The following is a 19,257-nucleotide window of genomic DNA, read 5'->3' as shown; positions in this document are numbered from 1 at the left end:
TTATGGTTGTCACACTTTATTCGAATTAAGTTATTTTACTTTAATTTCATGGTTTTTCATTTGGCAGCCACTGCTGCGTCATTTGACCGTTATTTTACATGGATCGAATGTAATTTAAGAAAACAGTAAATACTCTAAAATAATTACAGTATTTCTTCAGTAAATAATAAGAAAAACATTTAATTTGTCATTATTAGCATAAAACTTACAGTTATTTCCGTAAAAATAGGATATTTCTTTACAGTGTACTACTACTGCACCATTACTACTACAACTGCTATTGCTACTATCATGATAACTACCTGGCCTGTATATATATCTATATATTACATGTCATTTAGCTGAAAACAAACTCAGAAGAACAAGAAATATTTATATTTGACAAAGAACTGAAGACTAATAGTAATTGTACTGTAATAATACTAATAATGTATCCTCCTAATAATATAATATATGTATTATCCATTTCTGCTAAGGCTCATCATTATAATGAGGTCACCATGTAGTTGTAGTCCTAACACTTACATACAGTAATGATAATAGGATACTCCTACTACCAATAATAATGATGATAATAATACTAATAATAATTAGTGAGCATAAATGAGAACAGTTTTATTTAGATTAAATAAATTAAATATTGAAGTTATTCATATTTTTTTGTGTAGTTGTGATAGTTATAATAATCATGACAACTAGTAGGTCAATAATAATACTAGGAATAGTGATTTTAATTTCTAATGATGAAGTTACTTCCCTTTGGCACAAGTCAGGAACCTTATTCTTCACATGCTGATACTCAAAGAAAAACAAGTATATACCTAAATACTCTCAACTGGACTCAATTCAATGTCATTATTAATTAGTTAATTTCATCTTCACAGTAAACTTGTAATTTGATGATGAATTAAGAATATATATAATACATGTGAAAGCTGTGGGTTATTCTGTATTTAATGTTCCTTTCTGTAGAATTTAGTAGAAAATAATAAAATATTGTGATAGTGGCGTTTAGAGATCTGCAGGTGAAGCTTCAGGTGAAGCTTCAGGTGAAGCTTCAGGTGAGCTCAGAGGCCTGCGATGCCAAAAATGGCTGCTGGCCTTTGCCACGCCCACTTCTCTGCCACTCTTGTCTGATTTCCTTTGAATTAAAGCTTAAAGATGGTTTGCAGGTGTCTGCAGCGTGCACATTTCACCGCAGTGACTGCGTGCACGCTGACCCACAGTGCAGTGCGCATCAGGAGCGACGCACGCCGACCACCGAGTCCCGTGGAGCTTAATGAGGGGGTGTGTGGCTGTGTTATTGCAAAAGGAGGATAAAATGAATAAAAGTGTTGTTTCCTAAACATCAAAGTGTAAGATATGAATATATTTCATTGCAGTGGGGATTGTTCCATGAGCGTGAGGCATGATTTTCAAGGAAAAATCGATGGAACTCGGCTGCCTTTGAATATTCAAATTGAAAGTAACGCGCAATCAAATCATTGTCAAATCATTGAGTTCTAGGGGTTTTAAATAGAATGCATGGAGGGAGAAAACCTCAAACTAATATGTCCCCAGCTATATTACAATATTGTTCTATGCTGTGGCTCTGCTGGGAGACATTTATGTGGACATTTTTGGAGACTTTTGCACAAATTTGGTTCTTAGCCATTGATCTGAGGCAGAAGAGGACGTAGTGGAGCCCGCAGCTCTCCTCCAGGAGCCATCATGTCTGGTGAGTGCCGCTCCGCGGGCTGCTCCCTGCGCGCCCGCCGCTCCGCGGGGCTCCGCCGGGCTCCGGGGGGGCTCCGGGGCTCCGGGTCCTGGGAGGCACAGAAGCAGAGAGAGAAAGGGAGAAAGAAAGAGAAAGAAAGAAGGGGAAAGAAGGAGAGAAGAGGAGGACGGAGGCAGAGTTTAGTGGCACGTTAACAAGCAGAAGGCAGGCGCACGTCTCCGTGCGCTTTTTACTTCTTCATCTCCTACACATGTTTACATTATTCACATGTTTAAATCATGTATGAGCAGCTGATCAATGACCTTTATGAATATCTACATTTTCATGCCGCGTGTTAACGTGGAGACTTTGTCAAACGGTCAAACACATTTTCCGACTTTCATGAATTGACAATATGCTCATTTTGCGCACATTATGACGGCGGATTTGTTATTGTTTTAATTAAAACATGAGCGAGTGAACATTCCTCAGCGCGCAAAGCAGCACGTCGCCGCGCCGGAGGGGGACGTCTCTGCCGCGCGCGTCGGCCCCTCCGTTAGCACATTTAAACCAAATCACCAACGCGCGTCTATTGGAATATGAATATGTATCAGAAGAGGCCGTCGAATCGGATTCCTGTTTTCGATCTGGCCTCGTGATGTTCTAAAGGTTCGCCTTCAGGCCTGAACCAGGGGGACGTGTGCGGGGAGGAGGGGGGGGGGGGGTCCTCTGGGGTTCTCTCGGTCACTTTCACCTGGAGCGTCTTCACGGAGCGCTATGTGCTAACATCTCGGAACATGAGGGGGCGGGCGGGGGGGGGGTGAATAAGTGCAGATCGGAGATCAGCTCGGGTTGTGATTAAAACGTCTGCATGGGTCCGTTTACTGGTCGCGCGCGCTTACCTGATCCTCTGCGGCTCAACAGCTGGAACTTTTGGGTCCCGATCGACTCGCGGGATTCGGCTCTTCTTCGGCTCTTTGTTCGCGAGCGCCTCAATCCGGCTCCACCGGGCGCCCCGACGCGTTCCGACCCGCAGACCGATCCGGATCAGCGCGAGCCCTTCCGAACCCGATCGTGAGATCCGTTGACGTTCTCAACGGGAGCGCGTTGGGTGCCGCCGTCCTGTGTCCCTGGTCCGCGGCGGGAGGGGGGTGGAGGGGCACTGGGAAGCGAGGATCCATTTTCTGCCGTAAAGAGGGACGCTCTCTGCTGGGGGGTGGGGACACGCGGAGGAGACAAAGCCCGGCAGCCCGCTCTGACGGGCGGCGGATCCGAACCGAACTTTGAGACACGCGCTGAGCACCGTGCACGCCGCAGTGGATTATTTCATGTTTCATATTTAATGCAACATAAATAAAAAACAAAGAGATTTGACACAAATAATCGATCACATGTTATTCTTTATTTCATTTTGGGGGGGATTTGACTGAGATAAAAGATGTGCAGTGTTTGGTGAACTTGAGTGACGTGCTGTCCTCCTCGCGCAGACAAACCCAAAGTGTACCAGGGCGTCCGCGTCAGGACCACCGTCAAAGAGCTGCTGCAGAGGCTGCGAGCCCGCGAGGACAGCACAGGCAACCCTAAAACGGTAACCCCCCCCCCCTCTCCAAAGCGGACTATTCCACAGCAGGAGATGAAGAAGCAATAAACCGTCCTGTTCATAATAAATATTGATGACCCCCCCCCTTTCTTCCCGATGAACAGATCTCACAGGATCTTCAGGATCTTTGCGCGTCCACTTTTCAAAGTAAGTACGTCTGCAGAAGTCAAAGTCCAGTGTGTGACGTAGCACAAAGCCATTCATGCTTTAGATCTGTGTGCAGAATTTAAGTCCATCCACCTCCCCCCCCCCATAGAATCAAGCAGCCTCCCCCCACTAAAACCGTAGTGTGGTAATTATGTTGACCCGCACACACCTGGGAGGGAGGGGTCCTAAGTCCTCGCCTACAGCTCTCTTTGGTGAGGGACAGCAGCCCTGCCTTGCCGCCCCCCCCCCCCCTAAACCAGTAACAGAATACTCACATGGAAGGCCCGGTCATGACCCACTCTGACACGTGGAATGCGGTTCTAGCAGACCGTGGAGTTTCTTTTAAAGCAGCTGCGGTGTTGGCTGATGATTGGTGACATCATGAGGCCTGATGGGTCTATTTAAAGAGCCCAGATCTGCGCTTCACTCCTTCTGTCTGGATTTATCACAATAACTCCTCAAGTCAACTCAGTCCCGAGCGGATCGTTTCTTCACACTTGCAGGCTGTGTCGCAAATTTTGTCATTTTCTCCGATTTGATTTATTCTAATTCTCCCTTTAACCCCCCCCCCCCCCCCCCCCCCAGGTCTCCAAATGCCCCCCTTTCCTGCCGCCGCCCCACCTGCGGCCGCGAGCAGCTGTGGAGCGCGAGACTTCCAGGGGGAGGGCTCGTGCAGCGCCCAGGTGCTGGGGGTCACCTTTAACGACGTCCCGGAGCAGTTCGGGGAAGTTATGTTGCCCGGCAACGGCTACACTGGCCACAACAACAGCAACAGCAACAACAACAACAACAACACCACCGGCAGCAGCTACAGCGCGTGCCTTCCCGCATCTCCCGCCTTCCCGCTTACCTGCTGCCACGCACTCTCCTCTGATGCGGACTACTTCGGGATGGTAGATGTGTTTTTATTACTGCAATAAGAGAATAGATTCATATCCGCATACAAAGTGTGTCTCTGTTTAACGGCGCGTGCGTCTGCGTAATGAATATGGAGCCGTCCGGTGGGACCTTCTCAGTCCTCTGAAGGTCTCCTCAGCGCGTGTTGTGGTAGTTTATTACAACAACGAGGTTACCTGTCAAGACCTGTCTGTCAAATGAATGAAATCAATATATACACATGTATATGTGTGTATGATTCTGTGTACATATGTACACGTATGTATATGTTTAGTATATATACTATTTATAATCTATACAAATAATATGTAGGTAACATATACAATTTATAAACCCCCCCCCCCTCCCCCTCCAGGCTCCCTGCTCCTCCCCGGAGCCCCTGCAGCTCTGCAGCCCGCCTGATCACGGCAGCTACTCGCCGCACGACTCCTTCTCCTCCTTCTCCTCCTCCTCCTCCTGCTACGACTCCCCCACCAGGATAGAGGCATGCTACCGCGGCCCCCCGCCCCCCTCTGAGCACCTCCACTACCAGCACTGCAGCCTCCAGGACTGTTTCTGCTCGGCCCCCCGCTGGGCCGGCCAGCAGGAGAGCTTCTCAGCCCCCGAGTTCCCGCCTTACTACCCCCCCGGCTCAGGCTATGCGTACACCTGCCACCTGCCTGCCGAGGACAACTACTTCAGGAGCTCAGAGATGTGCTACAACGTTCTATGATGGGACCCCCGCGGGGAGGGGGGGCATGTCTGTAAATATTCTTCTGGTTGCTCTGTGGTGGGATGAACATGATGAATGCAGAATGGATGGAAAAAGCCCATATTTTTGTATTAATGACACTTCGTATTACGTAGATTTATTTTTCATACATGTAACTTGTTGCTGTACTAAATAAAAACGTTTTTTAAATCCATTTCTCTTTTATTGAATCATAAAACAGACAAGTGTTGTTTCTTTAGTTCTTATTGGTTTTATTCATTAATCTATTGAAGGAAATGTGATTTAATTGCTGCGATAACAGCTTTAATGTTTGTTTACGCACTCGAGAGGGTTAAGGGACATTTTCATTTCCCAAGATTCCTTCAACAACGTGTCCAAAACCAGGAGCCTAAACATGAACAAGAGCTCAGACGAAAAGGGGACACAAGAAAAAAAGCTACGATGTAATGGGAGCGTTAAATCAAATACAGAATTAAAGCTTTAGTGTCCGCTAAAAGAATAAGGACGGTAATGATGACCCAGATATTTACTTCCAGGCCATAATTGATCAATTATATATCAATGTGAATGCACTGTGCAATGGTCAATCACTGATGGTTTATAAGGAGATCAGAGTGTTATATATCACACATACATTTATGTACAATAGGAGCTAGTTATTATAGACTTCTATTGGATTATTTTATAATGTAAAAACAGATCTGATCAAAACATAATGAGAAGGTTTGCTCTGAATGTATAAACAAATTCATGCGTCACAATGCGCTGGTATTGAAGCATTACGGCTATAAGTGCTTACGCAAGTATCTTTAAGTGCTTAAAGGGGACTTTAACACATTGTCAAAGCTCGTGGAGCTCATATCCGCAACGCATCGTCTGTGTTGTCTCTGACCTCTGACCCGGGCAGAGTACAGTGACACCTTTCTTCAGAAGTCATGAGCTGAGTTTTCTTTAACGGCAGCTCAGATACTTAACTCCCGTGGGAAAGCTTGATCTTTACCAAGCTGAAACGTAAACATGTCTGAACCATTCAGCATGTCGCCCCGCCTTAAAGCCTCCCCTGCTTTCAAGCTCCGTTTGCCTCGTTATGGACCATGATTTGTTAAACTACTACGGCATGAGGACTCCGTTCCCCTCTGACTCAGAACTCTTCCCGTCTACTGACGTCCACTGAGGGGTGACCCGTCCTCCAAGGCAAGCTTCTCCTCCTTCATCGACTATTATCCGGAAACCTTTCGGCGATTGGCGCAGACCTGCCGCCTTCTCCAGCTCCGGGGGGGCCTTCCTGCCCCGAAGACCCACAAGTCCTTTTGACCTAATGCATGAAGTACATGTCAATCAGCGTAAAGCCCCGCCCTTAAGCATCTCCTGCTTTATGGTCTGTTTGACTCTAAATGGACCATCATTCACTAAATGAACATCATGTTGCATTGAAGAAGACTTGAAACTAGAGACTGAGACCATAAACTCATGTTTACAATGTTTACTGAGGGAATAAATCAAGAGAGTAGAGTCATTTCCTCATAGACGTCTATGGGAGCAGAGGAGTCGCCCCCTGCTGGTCACTACACAGAAGTAGAGTCATTTCCTCATAGACGTCTATGGGAGCAGACGAGTCGCCCTCTGCTGGTCACTACACAGAAGTAGAGTCATTTCCTCATAGACGTCTATGGGAGCAGAGGAGTCGCCCCCTGCTGGTCACTACACAGAAGTAGAGTCATTTCCTCATAGACGTCTATGGGAGCAGAGGAGTCGCCCCCTGCTGGTCACTACACAGAAGTAGAGTCATTTCCTCATAGACGTCTATGGGAGCAGAGGAGTCGCCCCCTGCTGGTCACTACACAGAAGTAGAGTCATTTCCTCATAGACGTCTATGGGACCAGAGGAGTCGCCCCCTGCTGGTCACTACACAGAAGTAGAGTCATTTCCTCATAGACGTCTATGGGAGCAGAGGAGTCGCCCCCTGCTGGTCACTACACAGAAGTAGAGTCATTTCCTCATAGACGTCTATGGGAGCAGAGGAGTCGCCCCCTGCTGGTCACTACACAGAAGTAGAGTCATTTCCTCATAGACGTCTATGGGACCAGAGGAGTCGCCCCCTGCTGGTCACTACACAGAAGTAGAGTCATTTCCTCATAGACGTCAATGGAAGCAGAGGAGTCGCCCCCTGCTGGTCACTACACAGAAGTAGAGTCATTTCCTCATAGACGTCTATGGGAGCAGAGGAGTCGCCCCCTGCTGGTCACTACACAGAAGTAGAGTCATTTCCTCATAGACGTCTATGGGAGCAGAGGAGTCGCCCCCTGCTGGTCACTACACAGAAGTAGAGTCATTTCCTCATAGACGTCTATGGGAGCAGAGGAGTCGCCCCCCTGCTGGTCACTGCTGGTCACGCACAGAATGTTTTTTGGATCAAACACAAACCTTTACTGAAGTAAGGATCTCATAATCATATTTACTCTGGTCCGGTTCTGAGAGGAACACATGAGTATTTAGCAAACGCCCCCCTCCCCCCCATTCCTCCTCAATATCAATATCACATGAAGAATGTGGGATATGTCTCCCTGGCGTCTCATACTGAAACAGACGAGTCGAGTCAAGACACAAAACACTGTTTATTTTATTGCATGTCTCCGAAGGCGTCCCAGTGCCGAGCTCACATTCCTGAAGCTGGTGTGTGTGTGTAATTGTGTATTTGTGCATTTATGTATTTGTGTATTTGTTGTTGTTTATTTTCCACAGTTCCTGTTGGTGAAGTTACCGCCATGCTCCTGCTTGTGGAAACCCCCCTGAAGAGGAAACGCCAACGACACAGTGTGTGTCTGTCTGTGTGTGTGCTGTTGTGTGTGTGTGAGTGTGTGTCTGTGTGTGTGAGTGTGTGTCTGTGTGTGTGCAGTTGTGTGTACGCAGCGTAGCATAAAACGCGTTGTTCTAACTCCTCGTTAAAATGTAACCAGATTAAAGGTGGAAAGAATTCAAAATGAAGTTTGACAACTTGGATGAGAAGTTCAGTCCATGAAAACAGAGCCAATTCCCCCAGGGGACGGGACCTGGTGGGCCTCCAGCATTGGACCATAGAGGATCAGGACTATACCGGTCTGGTTCCCATAGAGGATACGGACAAGACCGATCTGGTTCCCATAGAGGATCAGGACTAGACTGGTCTGGTTCCCATAGAGGATAAGGACTAGCATGGTCTGGTTCCCATAGAGGATCAGGACTAGACTGGTCTGGTTCCCATAGAGGATAAGGACTAGCATGGTCTGGTTCCCATAGAGGATCAGGACTAGACTGGTCTGGTTCCCATAGAGGATCAGGACTAGACTGGTCTGGTTCCGGTAGAGGATCAGGACTAGACTGGTCTGGTTCTGGTAGAGGATCAGGACTGGTTCACAGGCAAGAGATCAAGCTGTTGACCTGAAGTCATTTGGAGTTTTATGATCACACGTATTGAACGGGATCCTTTGTCCTCTGTTGAGCTGCAGCCAGGTGAGTCGAGAACAAACCTCCCTTTGTTGCGTTGGATGGAAACAAGACCTCAACGAACCGTTATCGTTGGGGTAAAAAAACACTGTATTTCACAACGCCTGGTGAGATAAGTTGGCCCTTCAGGTTCATATCTTAATCGAGTGGATGAAGGCCGGATAAAGGCCGTGCTGAGAAAGTGACGGGAAAGTCCTGTTAATACATCCAACAAAGTGGGGGGGGGGGGACACGCCTCAGGTACACGGCTCATATTTGAGAAGCGGGTTAGCCCGCACCATTAAAGTCTGAGGTTTTATTGAGTACAGCGTTGCGATGAAGTGATTCAGCCGATTTACTTTCATCATTACTTTTCTATTGCGCGTCTGGAGATTGTTTCAGAGGAATTTCTACATGTGTGGTGTCACTAGGTGTTTTCAAAATAAAAGACTGTAAAATACTATAGGTTCATTAAGGATGGTGAAATACTTCGTTAGGGTTAGACTTTATAATCAATGATGAGTGAAAAAATTATTGAACACGTCACCATTTTTCTCAATAAATATATTTCTATATTTGACATGAAATTTTCACCAGATGTTGGTAACAACCAAAGTTATACATACATAATACATAACTTTATTTCTGAACTTCTTAGTTTTTGTTTCTTTGTAGGAATGTATTACTTGGGTTGTTACCAACATCTGGTGAAAATTTCATGTCAATAGCTATTTTGGAAATATATTTACTGAGAAAAAAAGAGACTTTTGTTACCCGCTGTGTGTCCATTCTGTCGGCGTATTTCATTGCGTGGCAACAAAGGCTAAAGGGGTTTCCCAAGAAGGAAGCAATGACTTTACTGTTAGCGGTTTATTAACTGATCAATGAGCACAATCTGACTGAAACAGCCGCTCCACCCACAGAGATGTCACATTACATACAGATTCATCTCCATATGATTGCATTAACCCTCCAGCCAAGTCAACCAAGGGGATGTGAAGTAACGACCTTAAGGAGGGCGTCAAATCGTGCGTATCCCTATTTTTGTGGCTACCTGAACTTTTGCAAACGATAACCTCCACATGCAGAGCAGAAGAACAGGTTCCTGGAGGACTGCGCTGGTTCTTGTTCCCCCGGCTGTTGCTGTTGTGCCTCTTGCAAAACGCTGGGGTTTTTATTTTCATGGATGAAGGCAACGTTAATTCAAATGCTGGAGGGCTGTGAACGATAGCAGATTCGCACCTTCTGAGGCCTCCTGGGCTTTGGAGAGCTTTTAGGACATTCAGTCCATCTACTTATATGGATGTATGTTGTCGTAGTCGTCTACGTTTTAAAAGCCTTTTGTTGTGGCCATAAAGCATTAAACAAAAGAATCATAAGTGGGCTCGACAGGTGCTGGTCGGTATACAGATAGGCCTTCTTGTCCCTATGCTAAGCTATATATACCCAACTGTTTAACTACAACTCTTCTAGGTTCAATGTAAAAAGAGGTTCACAGATTCACCAGTCGGACCCTTTGGCTTCGCCACATCTCAACAAAGCACAGCTGCATAAACACGTACTCCGATAACTTCATTCCTGTACGGATCAGTTTACTTATGTCCCTAAAGTGCAACAAAAGGGTTTGACAGCATTTGATAGCACAGGTCTGAGGAGGTTATTATGCTCTCAGCCATTAAAGAAGGAAAGTGTTGACAACATGAGCCACAGTTTTATGGAAACCCGACAGAGCCGCCTGTACTGATTGTGTACTAAGGCTTCTGTTTACCTAGGTGCTGAACACCATATACTGGATTTCCAGATAGATAATGCGTGCAACATGGTTGCACTTTGGATTTGTGAGATGGTGCCGAAGCAAAAGACAAGATGACCTCTTCTTCAAGATGGAGCCGTTAACTGTAAGACCTTCATTCAATCAGCAGCTCTTATGTTGTAGATTGTTTTCAATTAAATTACCTAAGACAATAATAATAATTGTTCCCCAGATTTGGAGCGTATCGCGTCTTCCAGAGGATTTAACCCCATAATAGGTGTCACTGCACACCTGGTGGAACAAAGCCTTTTTTCCAGTTAACTCATTAACACGTATAACCTCTCAGGCCACCAACCACATCCTTTCGAGATGGAAATAATTTCATAGAGATGAAATAAACAGAGAAAGAGAAAGATCAGAAAGCCCGATTTCATTGTTGTCCTTTTTAACACCCAAACTGCCTGAGGACACGTGAACATTAACGGCTCGGTCTCTGGTGGACTTTGAGAACAACACCAGTGAGTCAGCGGATAAATCATTTGATGAGAATTCAAAGGGGGGGGGCGATGAGGGAGGTTTTAGTCAATGTTTACACCAAAAAAATGTTAGCTGAGGACAGAACGAGGAGCTCAGAAACAGACTTCAGAGGGCATTCACACAATGTCAGTTTACCCCCTGGGGGGGGGACCTGAACCTCAGCCAAGAACCAGAACCAGCTCTAAATCCTCGGAGTAAAACAATATTTTAACTGTATTTAAGTGTATATTTAAAACATGCAAATGTTAAACCACTTTGAAAGGTTAAAGAAGCTTTTCTTGCATTTTAAAACTTTTGACCGTAAGTCGGTTTCAAAAGACTTGAACCTGTACTTTTTCAGATGTTCAGATGTTCTTCTTCATTACACAATACTTGTTTAATAGAGGACTCAAACCCTTCTGCGATGGTTCAGGCAAACGATGACTCACAAATCTTTGCTCCTGCGGGTCAACTTGCTCACACAAGTCTGCTGATATGAAACCATCAGCTGGAACGCAGAAGCAGCTCTGCAGCAACACGTGATGAGCGCCGGCTCTAATGACAGGGCCCTGGAGGCCGCCGCGGGGTGGGGGGGGGCGGCTCCTCTCAACGCGCGAAACAACACGTGTTGAAATGCAACAACAGACACCCTTTTTTGTTGTTTTTCCAATAACAGAATTTGCTGCATGAAAGAAACGTGAAAATTGTTGCTGGATGTAAAAAGGACTTGTAATTACAGATGAGTGTCCCGGGGGGGTTCGATTTTTTAAAAGTGGATGTTTTGACGCCTCTAGTTGGGAGGGAGGAAGAGCGAGCGGCCATACGAGTCTTTGTCCTCCTCTGGCCCATCGGCCTCTTGATCCTCCAGGAGCTTGTCCAGGAGGCTCGGTGCCTCCGTCCCCGGATCCTCCCCCAGGTCCGGGTCCATGTGGTGCACCTCCTCCAGCTGAGGGATCACCGTGGTCAGAGACATGGAAAGGGGCACGTGGACCAGAGGAGAGACGGGCTGGGCGGCCGAGCCGAACTGGACCTGGCTGGGCATGGTCGATATGGTGGTGACGGGCTGGGCCCAGGGCAGGTAGGTCAGCCCTGAGTCCGGGAGCTCCATCTGAGGGGCGGAGCCTAGTCCCGGGGCCACAGGTACGGTCTGAAACGCGAGGACAGGATGTTCCCGTTAACGCCGAAGGGCAAAACAGAAGCCAACGCCCGAACAAGGGTGTAAATATGTGTGGTTTAAAAGGCTGATCTGATTGGCTCAATGAGTAGATTTCACACAAGATAAGAGAGAGGAGAATTTAACCCTCTTAATAAACATGACTCAGTATTCAACCCTCTTAATAAACATGACTCAGTATTCAACCCTCTTAATAAACATGACTCAGTATTTAACCCTCTTAATAAACATGACTCAGTATTCAACCCTCTTAATAAACATGACTCAGTATTCAACCCTCTTAATAAACATGACTCAGTATTCAACCCTCTTAATAAACATGACTCAGTATTCAACCCTCTTAATAAACATGACTCAGTATTCAACCCTCTTAATAAACATGACTCAGTATTTAACCCTCTTAATAAACATGACTCAGTATTCAACCCTCTTAATAAACATGACTCAGTATTCAACCCTCTTAATAAACATGACTCAGTATTCAACCCTCTTAATAAACATGACTCAGTATTCAACCCTCTTAATAAACATGACTCAGTATTCAACCCTCTTAATAAACATGACTCAGTATTCAACCCTCTTAATAAACATGACTCGGTATTCAACCCTCTTAATAAACATGACTCGGTATTTAACCCTCTTAATAAACATGACTCGGTATTTAACCCTCTTAATAAACATGACTCAGTATTTAACCCTCTTAATAAACATGAATCGGTATTCAACCCTCTTAATAAACATGACTCAGTATTTAACCCTCTTAATAAACATGACTCAGTATTTAACCCTCTTAATAAATATGACTCGGTATTCAATCCTCTTATTAATAATGACTCTGTATTCAACCCTCTTAATAAACATGACTCAGTATTTAACCCTCTTAATAAACATGACTCAGTATTCAACCCTCTTAATAAACATGACTCAGTATTTAACCCTCTTAATAAACATGACTCAGTATTTAACCCTCTTAATAAACATGACTCAGTATTTAACCCTCTTAATAAACATGACTCAGTATCTTATTGAACGTACTGAGGTGTTTCCTGTGATGTCTTCAGATGTCTCATCATAAGTAACACAACTACACGTGTGCGTGTGTCCTCCTCACCCCAAAGTTGGCGAGCAGCGGCGCGTGCGTGTAGGTCAGCATGGCGTAGCTCGGGCACAGCGTCTGCACGTACACGTCGGCGGCGTGCCCGGAGATCGGCGGGTACGCGCCCGGCGGAGGCGCGTGAACCGGGGCGTACTCCGAGGGGCTCCAGGGCGGGGCTCTCCACCCGGGGCCCTGCGGCGGACCCCCGTCACCCGCCGGCTCCGCCACCTCGGGGACGAGCGCGCCTGAGTGACGGAGGAGAGGTCAGAGACGCACGCGCTTTTTAGAAAAAGAACCAAACAGGGATGAGTGGCGCCGTTACCTCGCGCGTACCACGACGGGGTGTCACGTGTGACCACGTCCTTCAGAAGGAGAAACAGAGGAGTTGATCAATACTGGGCAGATGTCTTGTCATGGAGACGTGTTTCCAAAGTGAGAGAACTAAACTTTCCATGAAAAAAGTGTCTCAAAGTTCTTTCATTATAATCTAGATGTGATAGATAGATATATAGAATATAGAGATTAGAGATATTATGCAATACATGAACTTCCTTTTCTTAGTGCACGGCAGACATCAAAGATGCTGCTGTTTTTATGAGACAAAACCAGGACAGAATGAACCCAGACGCTGCGGGCCGCGACCATTAATGTTCTGCTGCTCCTCTTCTTTCCACGGTGACTGTGTTGTAATGCTACCAAATCAATACAATGCAATAATCATCTCTGGAGGCACAACAGACGCAACGGTTCAGAGAGAGGGGGGAGGGGGGCAATTAGGATGGGGGGGTTAAACACAAATTGAAACTGTCAAAAAAGACCTCAACGGACAAGCTAACATTTGCACTTTAAAAGTGTTGTTATCTGGGGGACGGGCTTAACCCGCCTCCTGGTCCTCCTGGTCCCTTCTTCCTCCTCCTCTTCCTCCTGCTGGAGGGGAGGGAGGGACCAGGAGGACCAGGACGGAGAGGGTCAGCCCGGGACACCCTGCTGCTGTAGAATAAGAGGTTTTCTGCTGTAGAGACACGACCACTTTAGTCCACAGGGGGCGACACAAACAACACGAAATCCACATGAAAGTTCTTGGTAGTAACTTCAACAGTGCAAAGTCACCGAGCTGTGATCACGTGATGCTGTGATCATGTGATCATTTGATCTCCTGATGTGTTTTGTGTTTAATGTTTATAAATGATAATCAAAGGTGTATGTTATGTTTGGGGGGGCATTTAGGTTTGAGGCCTGAGGTTGGGGGTGATGCATGTGTGTGTGTGTGGGAGGGCTCTTTGGGGTGGGGGGGGGGGTGTTTTGCATAGGGCGGTGTGCCCAGCCCTGCAGCCATGGGGATCACTGCAACTGTCATGGAAAAACACCTGGATAAAAGACACCCCTCCCCCCGCCCCTCTCTGTCCCCACGCCCAGGTACAGGCCCCTAAAGCCCAGGGCCCCCCCCGCCTTCATAACGACGTTCCAGCTGGAAAAGACCTGATCTTTGTGGTTTTGTTCCTCAGATAAATGCATTTCTTCCTCCATGTTTCACGCGTTCTGATCCCTTCGCTCCGTACAGTAAATCCTGTGTTTGTTGGTTCAATGACTGAAGGCTGTGATAAAGTTACTGGGAACAATGCTGTTTCAATATTTGCCCGAGGGGGGGGGTGGAGAAGGGTGGAGGGGGGCTTTCTTTGGAAAACGCTGGAGGGCAAATGCACCAGTGTGTGAACGTGTGACGAGGAATCAAATGAACTCAGTGAACGTGTGACCCCGTCATGTGTGCTGCTGTCCTCACCTGGGGGGGGGGCGCCGGCTCCAGGCTTCTCTTCCTCCTCAGCAGCTCTTTGACTGGGTCACGGACCCGGACACCTTGGTACGGTCTGGACCGGGCCTGGCCTGGTGGTGGTGGTGCTTCAGAGGAAACAAGGAGGGGGGGGGATTCCAGTACTCATTAGCCAGTTAACAATGGTATTAATGCTCTGAATGTCACATAGAAAACCTTTAAAGGAAACATTGGGAAAATGTGTAACCAACAGAAAGCTTATAAAATGAAATGGCACTAATTTACTTTTCACAGCTTTAAATAACCGTAACAGGTGTCACACACACACACACACACACACACGCACGCACACGCACAAACACACACACACACACACACACGGGGACAAGCATGAGGACTCAACCGGAGACAGAAAGAGGAAGCTGCACAGCTGTGCAGTGGTCCACGGGGCCCGCGGCCTTTTTGCATATCAAGATTACAGTCCAATAGCATCCAAACGAGCCCTTCCTCTTTCCCGCCCCCTCCTTCGGTTGTAAATTAAAAACACGCTTAAGTGGCCGTGCACATCCATCCGTTCGTTCAGCTCTTACATTTCTGATTGGCGACAGTCAAATACATTCTGACAAATGATCAGAATTATTGGATAAACAAAGAAGTAGAAAAAAGATTTCTCACATTTCCAAACAGATTATTTTAAAAAAGACGTTTAGTACCCAGAGCATTTAAACTGTACAATAGGTACTGAGTATTGTACTGGATTGTATTATATTAGAATATAGTATGTATTGTACTGTTGAAAAATTAAAAACAAACAAAAAAAGCAGATTTTAGATGTTACTCTTAATCAATTTTGTTTTGCATCGAAGTAAAATAAGACGGGTTAACAATTAACGTCAATGAAGTTCTACTTACCTTTCTCCCAGTGCATTCTGCGTTTCTGGATTATATCAGATGGTGTAACAGTAGAAAATCAAAGTGGCGAGTTACTGACAGGGTTTATAGAGGCCTGACATCCCCTCGGGATTTCACAGCTCGCTCACCACACATCCCCCATCATGCAAAGTCACACAAAAAGGTCTTCTGAGAAGAAGTTGACTACGTGACTTTGATCGAACGCACACAGATCCGTCAACAAGAACATTTGTTGACGCGTATGAAATCGATTCATTTGCTACATGATTAACATTACAATCAAATCAAGAAGGTATGGATCAAGGTTTAAAATGCGCTTGAGCAAGGAGCATGTTAGCACAGCTTAGCATATTAAAGATGTAAGTACTTAGTTATGTTGAATAAAGATGTATAAGTACTTAGTTATGTTGAATAAAGATGGTAAAATACTTAGTTTTCTCTTTCTGCTTCATGATTCACGAACATACAGTTTTTTTGGGATCTCTATGATGAATCATTTTTTCTAGATTTTGCTATGAATATGACAATGTTTTGCTTTATGGTGTATTTCAAGAAACTCTCAGGTGTATTTTCACCTCCTTCTGAGCTGCTGACCTTTTTTTGCTCTAAACGCTCAAACAGAAGAAGAACTTCATCAAATCAACGTCTGCAGACTGGATTTGAGCGCGAGGCTGAAACGGCTCTTGGTTGGTGGGGCAGGGAAACACCTGCGTGTTCTTCAGGGTCCACTGAGCAGCAACGTTCAGAAACCACCAGCCGAGATGCAGGCGACACAACCGCATCCTTTCATGTTCCCACTTGCTGGTTGGGCTCATTTTATTTCTCCTTTAAAGCGACGTTATCGATGATAATGAGAGAACAAACAACTGCTTCTTCGGGGAAACGATGTGTTTAAGTCTGGACCAAAAGAGGTGTAGTGGATTGAGTCCTAAAACCAGAAAATGACTCGGCATTGTTACACTTCCTCTTCGTGAAGTCAGGGTGTTGTCTTTGGTTCGATTTCGGGGAGATGAAGAGACGTCAACGTTAAGATGTGTGATTTAAAACGATTAGACACTGGTGAGTCGTGAAAAGAGTCTAAATGAGAACACAAGTCGTCCTTTAGCTTAGCGATGTGACCGTGGTGGAGTCCCGTTATTATTTAATGCCGATGCAAAGAGAGGGGACAGCTCGAAATGAGGTGTTCCCTCAGACACCATTGCTGTTAAAAATGAGTGTGGTCTGGATTTGCTTCAGCAAATGCATGCATGTTTGTCATGGGCGCACACGCTCCAAGAGTGTGTCTTAATACCAAAAAAAAGGACAAAAGTGGAGAGATACTTGGAGCCATCTGTCCTTGACAGAAACACTTGTCTCTCACTGGGAGCCTCTTTGTCAGTTTGACCTGTGGGCCGCAGGCTGTAAGCACTGATAGCATCACCACTTTCACCACTTCTGTCCCTTCAGGCTGCTGCTTCCATCAGAAGCTTTGCAGACCCAGACCGTCCCTGGATTCCTATCTGTCTAAAGTCTACAAATGACAACACAAGAGCGCAAGGATCCATCATCGTCTAACTGAACTTTAAAGACATAAGATAGATCCCTAAAGACGTACGTTTTCACAACATGCGTTACGTTGTTCTCACGGAGAAAAAAGCAGTGCTTTCTGTTTTCTGGAGAATGAAACAGCTGGAAACCTTCTCCGTCCTCCAAAGGATCCCAAACCTTTCACTGCTGTCACTGCATTAGTTTTAACGGAGCGTAACACTCAGATGGTATCTCTGGTTTACAAAGCGGCGATGTCTAGACCATAAACTCATGTTTACAATGTTTACTGAGGGAATAAATCAAGAGAGAAGTAGAGTCATTTCCTCAGAGACGTCTATGGGAGCAGAGGAGTCGCCCCCTGCTGGTCACTACACAGAAGTAGAGTCATTTCCTCATAGACGTCTATGGGAGCAGAGGAGTCGCCCCCTGCTGGTCACTACACAGAAGTAGAGTCATTTCCTCATAGACGTCTATGGGAGCAGAGGAGTCGCCCCCTGCTGGTCACTACACAGAAGTAGAGTCATTTCCTCATAGACGACTATGGGAGCAGAGGAGTCGCCAACACACGCTAACAGACAGGCTAACATGCACTAAAATACGCCAGCAGACATGCTAAGATGCACTAACACACGCTAACAGGCCACAACCATTTCCACCTCAGAACAGGCTTTAATCTGCAGCCGCGTTTGACTCTAGTTCATGTAAACAAAGGCAAACTATCTATTTCGTTGTGGTTAACTCAATTATACAATTAATAGTTGTTTTATAAAATAACTCCTGGAAAGCGCTGACTGATGATATAACTCAGCACCTGGAATTTTCCCTGAAGCGGTTTGTTTCGTAATCCTTCGGGGCTTGGCAACAGGTTAACCTTCGACAGGGCCCCATAAACCCATAAAGAAGCTGCCTTTGTTTTTATAGACCTCCACTGCTGTTGGGGGCCTGGGGCTTTCAATCTCAATGCAAAACTCGAGAGCTGCAATCAAACCAGGAATTAGGTTAATGGCAGTCAAATTTAAAACGTAGCCTAAAGTAGTGGTCTAAACTTGAGGGTAAATAAAACAAAAGTGTGACTCACTGATTTAAATTGCCATTAAGAGAGAGAGAAACTGGACAATCATAGCAAAAACATTTGTATTTTCATTAAATACAGAACTTTACTGTTTTGTGTCAGTCTCACCACTTTATAGGAGCTGGTGGAGACCAGAACCAGAGCAAAAGGAGAATGAATATTGGACTGACGTTGCTCAGGTGACTCGAAACACGACTGAAACAGGTCAGCAAGAGGTCGCAAACTCTGCTTTTGTGTCAACCTTCTTCTTGCTGCTCCTTCTTCAACCTCCCCGTCCCACGCTGTGTGGGAAAGTGTGTCTGCGTTTGTGTGTCTGTGTTTAATGTGTGTGTGCAAATCTGCTATTAAGGCCACACGCTGCAGTGGATGAAGGAATGTGGTTCGTCGTAGCAGAGAGTCCAGGACAGAGGGGATGGTGGGGGGTGTGGGGGGGGGCGGGGGGGGGGGGGTTGGGCTGAAAGTGAAAGGATTGGGGCAGAAAGGTTGTGTGTGTGTGTGTGTGCGTGTGTGTGCGTGTTTGCCAGGCTGCAGCGCTGCTCCCTCTTGACCTGTGTGTACACGCCGAGCCTTAAAGGGCCCAAAAACACGCCTCGACCTGCAGAGCAAATAAATCTTCTCCAAGGGGGTGGGGGGGGGGGATGTTGCTTCAATTTCACATTTCACTTACTGAAACTCTCTCTCTCTCCCCTTGTCACACACACACACACACACACACAGGCGTGTTTGTTGCGTGTCAGTAGGGAGACGTGTGCAGGCCCTTCACCTGTGCAGAGGACCCAGCTTCCAGCGCCTGGAAAAAAAGAAACTCTTTAAAGAGAAGAAAAAGAAACGGTGCACAGTGCTTGCACAGCTGCCTCCGCTGAATAAACGACACACACCAGGCGAGAGGAGGCGAGAGGAGACAAGAGGAGAAGAGAGGGGGTGA

At 46.1% G+C, this 19,257-nt stretch overlaps 2 protein-coding genes across 2 annotated transcripts; one reads left to right on the top strand and one right to left on the bottom strand.

Annotated features, from left to right (window-relative positions):
- The first annotated feature begins 1,561 nt into the window (after positions 1 to 1,561).
- On the top strand, positions 1,562 to 5,225 carry linc.pou2af1 (lnc RNA pou2af1). The gene is made up of 5 exons (XM_037473848.2): positions 1,562 to 1,717; positions 3,184 to 3,284; positions 3,401 to 3,443; positions 4,029 to 4,336; positions 4,696 to 5,225. Exons 1-5 carry the CDS (start codon positions 1,711 to 1,713, stop codon positions 5,050 to 5,052), a joined length of 816 nt encoding a protein of 271 aa, XP_037329745.2. The 5' UTR covers positions 1,562 to 1,710; the 3' UTR covers positions 5,053 to 5,225.
- A 4,068-nt stretch (positions 5,226 to 9,293) lies between these two features.
- On the bottom strand, positions 9,294 to 15,766 carry LOC119193868 (POU domain class 2-associating factor 1). The gene is made up of 5 exons (XM_037460192.2): positions 15,734 to 15,766; positions 14,834 to 14,949; positions 13,376 to 13,415; positions 13,069 to 13,298; positions 9,294 to 11,930 (listed from the first exon to the last, which is right to left on the bottom strand). Exons 1-5 carry the CDS (start codon positions 15,747 to 15,749, stop codon positions 11,574 to 11,576), a joined length of 759 nt encoding a protein of 252 aa, XP_037316089.2. The 5' UTR covers positions 15,750 to 15,766; the 3' UTR covers positions 9,294 to 11,573.
- Positions 15,767 to 19,257: the final 3,491 nt, after the last annotated feature.

The sequence above is a fragment of the Pungitius pungitius genome, chromosome 3 (genome assembly GCF_949316345.1).
Source record: "Pungitius pungitius chromosome 3, fPunPun2.1, whole genome shotgun sequence".
Taxonomy (NCBI): Eukaryota; Metazoa; Chordata; class Actinopteri; order Perciformes; family Gasterosteidae; genus Pungitius; species Pungitius pungitius.
Note: the sequence above shows the minus strand (reverse complement) of the source record. Positions and strands in the feature narration are given on the sequence as shown.